This window comes from Choristoneura fumiferana, chromosome 6, assembly GCF_025370935.1.
Source record: "Choristoneura fumiferana chromosome 6, NRCan_CFum_1, whole genome shotgun sequence".
Lineage (NCBI taxonomy): Eukaryota > Metazoa > Arthropoda > Insecta > Lepidoptera > Tortricidae > Choristoneura > Choristoneura fumiferana.
In genome coordinates, this window is record NC_133477.1 from 5,764,533 (window position 1) to 5,775,609 (window position 11,077).

The following is an 11,077-nucleotide window of genomic DNA, read 5'->3' on the forward strand; positions in this document are numbered from 1 at the left end:
TTGCCGTGGTAACGCAATTGGCAGTTAACTGTCAACAAACACGTGCTTTGCAAAGTCTAGAGCTTTAGGAAGTTGCAATTGAATTAAAATGGTAAGTTTAACTGAAATGTAAAGTTTTAGTGTCTGAATAGTCCGTGTTCTTCTCTTTGATCCAGACAAATGTAATTTCAGAATAAAGCTTCTTGGCTTTTGCTCTCCTATTGTAGTCGGCTCTTGCTTGTGTGCTAAATGTTAGGGTGCTCAGGCAAGTCTAATAATAATAAAATAAGAGAGCAAGTTCCTTCGGACTCATGGAGTCTCCAGGACCCGGCAGTCACGAGTAGAACTCTATTTATAACTCGGTGATTCCATTTTCCGGCAATCATCAGACTTCTTAATGTTTTCTGGCCATATTCCTTTATTATGTAACTAATAAGAAAGAAAGAGAGAAAAAACATGTATTGCCACAAAACACATTAAATAAGATTTCATACAAAATAAAAGTTTATAATTGTGACAATAGGCGTCGGCGTCTGCATATACGTTGACAACTCAGTCCCGGAATGATGCTGACAACTGCAACATAACGCAACTGTAACCTGCAAGAAACTGTAATTATATCAAAATAGTAGATCAAAACTCGTTAATAGTTTATACACGAAGACAGTAATGTTGACACGACATTGTAACACAGGTTTAACCTAGCTCAGAAGTCAGGGACTTTTTTGATTCAGTTCCTTATTGTCAATAAAAACTTTATTATTATATTATTATTATTAATAATAATAAAATAGAGTCACCCACTTCACTCACTCACTTGGTAGAGCTGACCTGGTATGTCACTCTTGTCAGGATAGGTATTAGATTATTACAATAGTTCATTGTTAACATTATCGCCACTGTCTGTCTAACTAACTCAAGTGAATAATATGAAATGAACATACCTATTGCAGATTCTTTCGCGATCAAAGCCAGCCACGGACAGCCGCGCGAGCACCGGCTCCAGCTCCGCCAAGAGACACGTGCCTGAACTAGAGGACTTCATCCTAAAGAGGGACTACACGGGGGCCCTGACTATGCTCGAGGTAGACTAGCTATTAATTCTGATGAAAGGACCCTGGACCTAAAGTATGGAAAATGTGGTTTCAGTTAATATCCTGAGATTTTGATATGATTTCAAAGTCTTGAACAAAAGTCTCTAAAAAACTAAACTAAACTCTGAAAGGGACTCTGAAACAGAAGTAGCACCGATAGAGACTTTTGTTCAGGACTTTGAAATCTATAATATATCAAAATCTCAGGTTATTTAACTGAAACCATATTTTCCATACTCTAGGTCCAAGGTCCTTTGTCAAGCTATTAGTATCAAGCTAGGAAATTAATGAAATTTTAGCTGCTCAATTCAAAACCATACGTCAGTTACTTATGTACTATTTTAGAAATAGTTGTGTTCTTTATTCAATGTTAATGATGAAATAATCACTCTTTTATTTCGTCTTGTCTGTCGTCTCTACATCTGAACTTACTATTCAATACCCACAAACTTGTTTTTTTTTTTAATGTAACTGGTGACAATTATAATAAGATAAGTAAATACGAGTTCTTGTGTGGAGACCGCGAATCGGCAAGCGTGCCGTAGGACGCCCTCAGACTAGGTGGAGCGATGATCTTCGCAGGTTAGCTGGCAAGAACTGGATGAGACTGGCCGAGGATCGTGCTCAGTGGCGTGCAACTGGAGAGGCCTATGTCCAGCAGTGGACTAAGATAGGCCGGTGATTATGATGATGATGATGAAGTAAATACGCATCTCCGCCGGCGCTGTACGGTAGTCTAAACAGGTGCGCTCCGGGGATGAGTCGTGACGCACTCGTGACGTCACCGTAAAGTACGCCGAGCCGCAGCGGGTTAAATATCGTTGTGGCGTTAAAGTCAACACGCCTGATCAGCCCCTTTAACAATTCTTTAATTCTCAACAAACCCATAATTTTTCTCCGTATAGTTCCTGAAGAACGAAGGCAACACGGAGGTGTGGGCGGACGCGTGGGCGGCGTGGAGTTGGTTCCACCTGGGCGAGTACCGGCGCGCACTGGACGCGTACATGCGCGTGCGCGGCCGCGCCAATCTCGACGCGCGCGTCGCCGACACACTGGATATGGACCTCGCCGTCTGCTACTTCTACCTCGGTCTGTTTACAATACAATGCAATGAGTATGACACTTTATTGATCAGCGCAATATGGTACCTATGCATTGCAGTGTGTACAGAAAACAGTGGTACATAATACAACGTTACGTTACGGTAACTTTAATTGTCTCTACCCACTACACCTCACCGTATCATACCAGGATCGTATCAGGAAAGTGTCTGGAAAAAATATATTATTTGTATTGAAAAGTATGAGACATTGCCCACTAGCACGTTTACCGTCCTACCGTCGCCGTCGCGTGCCATGCGCGGAGCATCAACAACGGTGCCGATACGCTTCTTACGGTTATGTATGACACGCCGTTGACATGTCACAGTCCGTGTCGCGTACATTCTGTGCCTGATCCGTTCCTATTACGCTCATGGTATGATATGGTAGATGATGGTGGTAGGGACCTTAAGAGAACGTTAGGTTAAATGAAGTTATTTTCTCGAAGTCGCTAGACTTCTTACTTTTTGAAAGATTATCGAAATTATTAATTATATGCAAACTTAGTGTAAACCACTCACCAAACACGTCACCTTCGATATGTTCCTATTCTAAGATAGGTATAGGTAGGATAAGATCAACTAAAACAATTATTTTTATCTCTTTGCAGGCATGTATAAAGAATCCCAGGAAGCAGTTGAAGGCGCTCCAAACTGTGCACTTAAGGTAAACATTACTCTTTTTTTAGACAGTCATGTAATTAAGTGATCTAGATATTTTGTCCTTTTATAGTTTTCCAGCGGCTTCGCTCTCGTGAAAGAATAAAAAATTTGCAGCTCTCTTTCCTGTGCGAATTTTGGCTATCCCCTTCTTACCCCACTTCCATGGCCCTCAAGTACAATGTCTGCTACATTTCAAGTCTCTACAATATAGGCTGGTGCAGATTAATTAATTGATTCAAGTTTTACCAGCTATATCCTCCTGCCTGAGGCCCACCTTAAAAATATTTAAAAAAAAAACAGAGTAATTTCAGTCTAATTGTTTAGGGAATAAAGTCAAATTGACGTGGTGTAAACAAATAGAGAAACAAAAGAATCCAAAAAAATATTTTTATTTTTTAAGCATAACAATTGCCTGCCGTGACCAGATTAGCAGATTACTTAATTGATTCAAGTTTTACCAACTATATCCTCCTGCCTGAGGCCCACCTTAAAAATATATAAAAAAATAGACAGAGTAATTTCAGTCTAATTGTTTAGGGAAATAAAGTCAAATTTACGTGGTGTAAACCAATAGAGATACAAAATAATCAAAAAAAAATATTTTTTAGGCATAACAATTGCCTGCCGTAACCTCTATTGTTGCCTACAAGGGTGCTTTAAAATTAATTAATTAATTAATTGTCATGTCATAGACCCGTAATTCCCTGGAACTTATTAGGTATATCCATTCTATTGCACATTGGGCCGCCCGAGGTAAAGGCAACTCTTTCCAAAATTCCGTGTACCTGCAGACGCGCCTCCAGTTCCACCTGGCCCACAAGCTGGGAGACGAGGAGACGCTGATGCAGGCTCACGCGGCGCTGCGGGACGTGCCCGAGGATCAGCTCAGCCTGGCTTCCGTCCACTACCTGAGGGCCCACTACCAGGAGGCCATTGATGTCTATAAAAAGTTGCTTCTGGAGAAACGGTAAGAAACTTGGATGGATAGGTACTAGTAGTTTCAGTTTTTTTTTTAGGGTTGAGTCGCCGGGCCTTTGGTTTTTATTTTTTTAGTTTTAAAATTAGATACTTACTACTTTCGGGAGTTCGGGGTTATCTTTATCGGGACGAATGAAGAAAATGAAGGAGGCCTTTGCCAGCAGCGGGACTAATTTCCATGCTAAGTAATAAAAAATACTTGATTATTTTTCTTCGAGAATTATGCTCTTTTACAGACTAAGTAATAATAATGCAAGGTATTGTTATCTAATTTGATTGAAATTTTATTAAGAAATTAAATTTTAATTATTGCTCGTTTGATTTTCGACCAACAGATACTACAACTTTGAAAGAGAAGATACGGACTGGATTAAAGTTTTGAATCATGAGTCAGGGTAATTTTTAATAATTTTAAAAACAGAGATACAAGTAGAGCTTTAAATCCGTAGTAAAATAAAATGAAGTATCTCATACCGTTTCTTACTGTAAGTAAGCACCTGCTACGGTGTCAGCCTAGCCACTTAGAATTTTCATCATTTTGTTACAGTAGCTCATCGAGTCTTTTCTATCTTACTATTAACTACTATACGTAATTAGAATTATTTATGTACGTAAATACTTTTTTATTAGTAATAATCAATTGTTGAGGTCCTCTAAGACCTAACCAATAAGTAAATTTGTGCTTGGATTAAATAGGTAAATTTAGTTTTTTATATTTTTAGAGGTTGGCAACCTGGATTACACTTGCCTGTCACTTCTATTCAATAATTTCAAATGTCTAACTCAAATGGTGTGCAAATGTACTTAGTGTAGAGTCACCTGCATTAATATCTGCCACAGCGGAGCGTTCAAAAATATCTGACACCTACCGGCCCTAGAAATAGAGTCGTATCAGATATTTATGCACGCTTGTTGTGTCAGATATTGGTGCTGGTGACTGTACAAACTATCGAAAGGACTGATCTAAATGGTCGCCTTTCCAAATACAAAATTCAAGTTTGAGAAAGCAGTTTTGCAATTTGGCCTTTGGATTGGATGCAGGGCTTACCTGGCGCTAAACGTGTACGTGGCTCTGTGCTACTATAAGCTGGACTACTACGATGTGTCGCAAGAGGTGCTCGGGGTGTACCTCGCCCAGCACCCCTCCTCCACCGTCGCAGGGAACCTCAAGGCCTGCAACTTGTTCAGGTCAGCCGAGCCGACTATTATAGTGTAAACTTTTTGGACTGAGCTCATCCACTTAACACTATTGTAGTGACTCCTAGCGCCATCCAGTGAGCTCATATGGAAAATCCAACATCATGTATCACGCTATCGAAGTTTCTAAACTCGGACGCATATCTCTCCAGGCAGGTGTTATAGGTAACTGGGGACCGAAGTCCGAAGGAAGAGCGTCGGAGTATACTCAGCATAACATCTGCCTGGAGAGAGATGTCTCTATTGCGGTGTCTCCCACACTTTAACACTATTGAGTGGTCAAACACAAATTAAAATATCGAGCTAAGGTAAAGTAGGGAATTAATAAGAATATCGCTTCTATTTCCTTCAATAATAGACTACAAAATACACTAACACGGTGGCGGCTAAGATAATGCCATGCCATGCATACGTTGACGAGCTCAGTTCATAAATTAAAACTAAGTATACGTACGTACTGGTTACTAGAGATAGTTTCTGGATACATACTTACTCAGATAATGTGTTATATTAAAAAAAGAAATGTTAATGACTATGTGTTAAATATATCACAGGCTCTACAATGGAAAGGCTGCGGAGACCGAACTGAAGCAAATATCATCTGAACAGCATACGTTTGGCCAGGACCTAGTCAAACATAACTTGGTGGTGTTCAGAAATGGGGAAGGAGCGTTAAAGGTACCGACAAAGGGTTGCTTCCAACTTGAAGTAATCCAAGTGATTTCTGTACTTTCTGTACTACCGACGCTGGTTATAAACTCTATTAAGTATTGTCCATACTTGATGAGGACATTCAAGGTATCAAATCTAACCAAGTTTACATGAGTCTCACCAGTGGTAGAGGTGTTTCACAGTATAAGCTGTAAATAGCACTCACGTCGTTCCACCATCTCCTCTTGATTCTGCCTCTGTTTCTTTGGCCATCCTTCGAAACCAAAAAAAAACGTTCCTAGGAATTTGATGCGAGTCACCTTTAAATTAAACAATCCGGTTCGAAGGACCAGTATTTACAGTAGACTAGGGTTGTTGGGCACTGATTTTAACTCGTAGGAAAAGGCTTTTATATATTAAAATTAATTTAATTATCATTAAACTTAATTACACAGAGTCGGAGCTGAAACAAGAGAGCGACAGTGTTTCCACTCATAATTAAAAATATTTATTTCTTTGTGTTGCCAACAAAGAAACAAATTTTAAATCGACGATTTCGTTCATATTCAGGGGCTGTTTCACCATCCATTGATTAGTGTTAACTGGCGGTTAGGTGTGATGCCGTCTCTATTCGTTTTGTTCGAATAGACGGAGATGGCATCACATTTAACCGTCGGTTAACGCTAATCAATGGATGGTGAAACAGCCCCTTAGTATTTAACTTTCGTTACTAACACGGATCCATAGCCCAGTACATACTCCAGGTTCTCCCAGAGCTGGTGGATGTAGTACCGGAGGCGCGCCTGAACCTGGCCGGCTACCGGCTGCGCGGGCGCGAGTCGCTGGAGGCGCGCGCGCTGCTCGAGCCGCTGCAGCCCACGTCGCCTCTCCACTACATCCTGCGCGCCGTCGTCGCCGTGCGCCTTTACAACGACACTGGAGACGTGAGCTGATACTTGGGGCTCTGAAATGTTTCAACAGCGGTATATCTATTTCGTCTGTTACGAAAATCTAAGGATCGATAATGTCCATGAACTAAAACCAATTGCAATTCTGCTTCAATTTTTCTGCTGCAATTGGGATTTTTAGTTAACGGATCGATTGAAATGCTTCAGAGCTCTACCAACAAAGGCTTTCATATAAGTACGGACTGCTTGGAACGTTTGGCACTGACTGTACGGGAGCAGCTGTGTTACGGTTGGAGACGATTGTATGTCTACTGCTGTTAAGGCTACACTATACTATCCATTTGGCTGGCCGGCGGCGGCAGCATTCGGCCGGCAAACATGCCGCCAACAAGCCCGGTAGTATACTCAGCGGGTATTTGTGCAGCCGGAACTTTCTTTCAAACGATGGACGAATATAAAATTCAACGACCTGATAACGCTGGCTGTAAGTACCCCCCTGGTGGCAAACCTGCCGGCTAGTCCACCAGAATAGTGTGTATCTTTATATTTAGGCAGTCTTTCTTAGTTCTGAGTAGGTACACATCCCTTTCTCCAGGAGGAGCAGATGAAGCTGGCTCAGCAGAGTTATCACCTGGTAGGCAGCTCAGCGTCCGAGTGTGACACGATCCCGGGCCGGCAGTGCATGGCTTCTTCCTACTTCCTCGCCGCACAGTTTGAGGAAGTTCTGGTCTACCTCAACTCCATCAAGAGCTTCTTCGTCAACGATGATACTTTCAACTTCAATTATGCTCAGGTGAGACCTTAGAAAATGTGAATTTGTGTGGCTAGTGAGCAATATTTACACATGTCAGTTGAAAAAGCCTGTAGAATTCAGTTGGACTAGTTTTTGAAAATCTAAAGCACGTGTTAACCGCTTTGGCTTAAGGTAAGCTACTATTTAAGTGCCTTTTCTGCTCAGCTGGTTTACTACTGTTATACCTACATTTAATGGCATGACGATGTTGTACCTATAGGCTAAAGTGGCAACTGGCTTCTACCGCGAGGCGGAAGAGTGTCTGCTGACGATCCAAGACGAGGCCATGCGTGCCTCGTTCACGTATCTCGCGTGCCTGGCGCGCTGCCACGTTATGAACAAGGACGCTCATCTCGCCTGGGACATATGTGCCAAGGTATGATTTCACCGAGATTACTTAACTTAAAATAAAAAAAAATCGTACGGTCACAACATTCCATGCGCACTAACATCTATGTGTACCTACACGAATACTTTTTTATTACCTTGGTTAATTTTGAATAGGTGTCTGATCTGGTGATCAGAGATTACTGCCAGTTCTCACTGTTTGTGTATTATGGGATGATCAGTTGGGTCGTCTGTCTTTTTGTTTCAGTCTGCAGGCACTCCTGACAGCTTCGCGCTGCTGCAGCTGGTGGCCAACGACAGTTACCGCATGGGACAGTTCCTCGTCGCCGCGAAGGCGTTCCACATGTTGGATAGGTATGGGCTGTTAATCATAGTAATGTAGTAGCAGGTAGTAATTCGGCAAAGCACATAATAGGTAATTTTTATTACTTTTTACTTTGCTGAGATATGGATGCGTTCAGTTTTTCCCAAAAAACGCATAATGCAGAAAACGTATCTACGATCTAGTGTTGCGGGTAGCCCTAGCCGTGTGGTGATGCTTACTGCCCAAAACACACAGAATTACTGTTAAAGGAGACGCAAGTATTTAAATATGCATGTCAACTCTTTATTATACAAAATAAGTTTTTGTTAAAAAAAAAACATTTTTAATAGGTACAAGTTTTTTTTTGCTGACTGTATTTTTTGTTGACTTTTTTTTTATTCGACTGGATGGCAAACGAGAAAGTGGGTCTCCTGATGGTAAGAGATCACCACCGCCCATAAACATCTGCAACACCTGGGGTCCGTGCCTAAGATGGGATACCTCAAGTGCCAGTAATTGCACCGGCTGTCTTACTCTCCACGCCGAAACACAACAGTGCAAGCACTAGTATTGTCACTCAAACTATATTTGCATACTTACCAAATTTAAAGTCGATGCCATTAACCGTTGAAGAGTTCCGTCCTGTGGAGACGATCCTGGTCGGACTTCCAGGATGACACTACCAGATTATTGTATTGTCACGCAATGTAACATTTCCATATTTCAAGTCAATCCAACTATACTGGAAGTTGGTCGAATTTAACTTGCAAGATTTGATTACAGACAGACAGACAGACAGACAACGGGACAAGTGAAACTAAATAAAAGCTTGTAAAAATAAAGAAATGACCGGTTTTATTACCATTGGGGCCATAACATTTTCGTCAATGCCCAAAGGGCCCCTAAGACGGCTCTGCATCGTGGATAGATAATATGTGTGTTGGTTTGATAAGGTCTGTTGTCGGTAGACTGGACGGCGGGCCCGAGATGTGGGAGGGGCTGCGCGGCGCGGTGTGCGGCTGCGCGCAGGCGGCGGCGGCGGGGCGCGCGGGCGCCGCCACCGACCTGCGCGACGCGGTGGCGCTGCTGCGCGGCGTGCGCTCGCCCCGCGCCGACCACATCCTGCGCCCTATCGCGCGCTGGGCTCAGCAGAACCGGATACCGGTGTGATTGGACGCCAAAGTGTGCCGCCTTGGCTAGTGGACAGTCGCTTTTCTGTGGCCTACGCTAGCTGACGCGGTTTGCACGGAGCGGGTGGACGCGTATTAAAAAATAGTATGCGCAGCGCTAACTGCACGCGTCGCATTTTTTTATTATTATGAGAAGGAGGGAAACGAGCAAGCGGGTCATCTGATCACCACTGCCCATGAGTACCAACTACTCAAGGAGAGTCATTGGTCCGTTGTCGGCCTTTTAAGAAAGTATAAGCAAATAGTGCGACCACTACTGATCACTGCCCATGAGTACCAACTTCAAGTCATTGTCCGTTGTCCTTTAAGAAAGTATAAGCAAATAGTGCGACTTCGTGCACCCGCTCCAGTTAGCGTAGGCCCCTGATAGGCCCTAAGGTGTCCACTGCGTTTGCGCAGGCGCACGCGTGGTGTGCTGTTTCAGAGTCATCTAATAGAGCAGCACTGCCTGAGGCGGGCGCACCCACTTAACGCAGCGGACGCTCTAAACGTTTGCGACCGAACGCGGGATGTCAAAAGGAAAACTGTGGTATTAACTACAAAGTCGTCATGGAAATAAGTATATGATATTATGTCATAATCATAATAAAAAAATGATTTAGAGAATAAAGGGTAGAAAGAAACACTAAGGCAAAAATCACACTGAAATCGTTTCAATATTTATGTCACGACAAAGAACCTCCACCGAAATGATACCAATACAATTGTATATTTGAAGTAAAAACTATCCTAAAAATAACCTACTCATAGTGGAAATTGTTGCTTGCAATGATAAATTAAATAAATTCAGTGGCATAAAAACCAGTCATTTTGAATGTTCGCGATAACTAACTAACATAACTGTGATATAAGTAGGTAATTATAAGAAATGTTTAAATATGATCTCAGTTTAGCTGTCCTTAATTGGTCAAATACTAAGTGAACACTTTGCCTTAGACACATTTAGGTACCCAGTCAATCAAGAAAAACTTTGGCTTAACAATTTCCTGCGGCGGCTTGTCAGCTGGTGTAATATTATAATTGACTCGGGCTGCCTTACAAGACTAGACTACTTTTTGCTCCGATAGAATTTATCAATGAAATGAAGGCCTTTTCGTGGGTACTATTATATCAGGGTTATGTTTCACCTACAATCTATAACGGTTAGTGTTTCTACTAATCAATTAATCGATACATTTTAATTACCTACTAGTTTTAAATTTGAATGTCTTAATAAAACCATGTCTGCTAAAACTGCAAAGTCCGTAAAACGTCCTTCATTCTAACACTAAGTAAAAATAGACTTAATTTCGAAAACCATTTGGTTTGTTCATAGCACCTTATAAAGATCAGGCTACTCGGCAAGGAAAAGACCCTTTATAAACATGCGCTGCGGTTACCTTGTTTGCAAGGGATATGTCTTGCCCAAACAATATGTTAATGGTTCTCGTTAGCAAACGGAAGCTTCACCCACTGTGCTAGAAACCACTATACTAGTAAAAAAATGGCAGTGGGGTCACCAATAGTAAAACGGCAGAAAGCATTTGGGCCAAGGTTTTGGTAAATATTGCTCTTTATACTAACTTGTAACGATGATAGAAAAATGAAGAGCTTTAATAGATATTCTTTTACCATTTGTGGTTAGTTTCCACTGCCAGATTGCTATGCTAACTTTTTATTTTGAATGAAAAGCAATAAATTCAGTTTAAATGCTCTAGTTCGCTATAAAAGTCGATTACATTCCTATTCATTGGAATTTTAGGGTACATTTCTACCCTTTGTACTAAATTAGTATACTGGTAATTTTGTAATATTGTTTAAGACTTTGTTTCACAATTATAACTAAATATCTGTTTACATAGAAATTCGTTTCATTTACAGGCACCGTCAGTTG

At 41.5% G+C, this 11,077-nt stretch overlaps 1 protein-coding gene across 2 annotated transcripts; it reads left to right on the forward strand.

The window, feature by feature from the left end:
* The first annotated feature begins 35 nt into the window (after positions 1-35).
* On the forward strand, positions 36-9,453 carry Ttc26 (tetratricopeptide repeat domain 26). Of its 2 annotated transcripts, XM_074088556.1 has the most exons (13): positions 36-91; positions 933-1,064; positions 1,979-2,162; positions 2,784-2,839; positions 3,627-3,802; positions 4,149-4,208; positions 4,855-5,001; positions 5,565-5,688; positions 6,426-6,605; positions 7,165-7,362; positions 7,583-7,738; positions 7,958-8,064; positions 8,983-9,453. In XM_074088556.1, the coding sequence occupies exons 1-13, from the start codon at positions 89-91 to the stop codon at positions 9,182-9,184; spliced, it is 1,725 nt and encodes a 574-aa protein (XP_073944657.1). In that variant the 5' UTR covers positions 36-88; the 3' UTR covers positions 9,185-9,453. The 2 variants fall into 2 exon arrangements, with proteins under 2 accessions (XP_073944657.1, XP_073944658.1); XM_074088557.1 differs by lacking the exon at positions 4,149-4,208.
* Positions 9,454-11,077: the final 1,624 nt, after the last annotated feature.

Bases quoted from the DNA above. Each gene is read 5' to 3' on its own strand.
- Ttc26 (XM_074088556.1), top strand. The intron at 2,840-3,626 runs GTAAACATTACT...GTGTACCTGCAG, and splicing joins CTCCAAACTGTGCACTTAAG to ACGCGCCTCCAGTTCCACCT. The intron at 5,689-6,425 runs GTACCGACAAAG...TACATACTCCAG, and splicing joins ATGGGGAAGGAGCGTTAAAG to GTTCTCCCAGAGCTGGTGGA.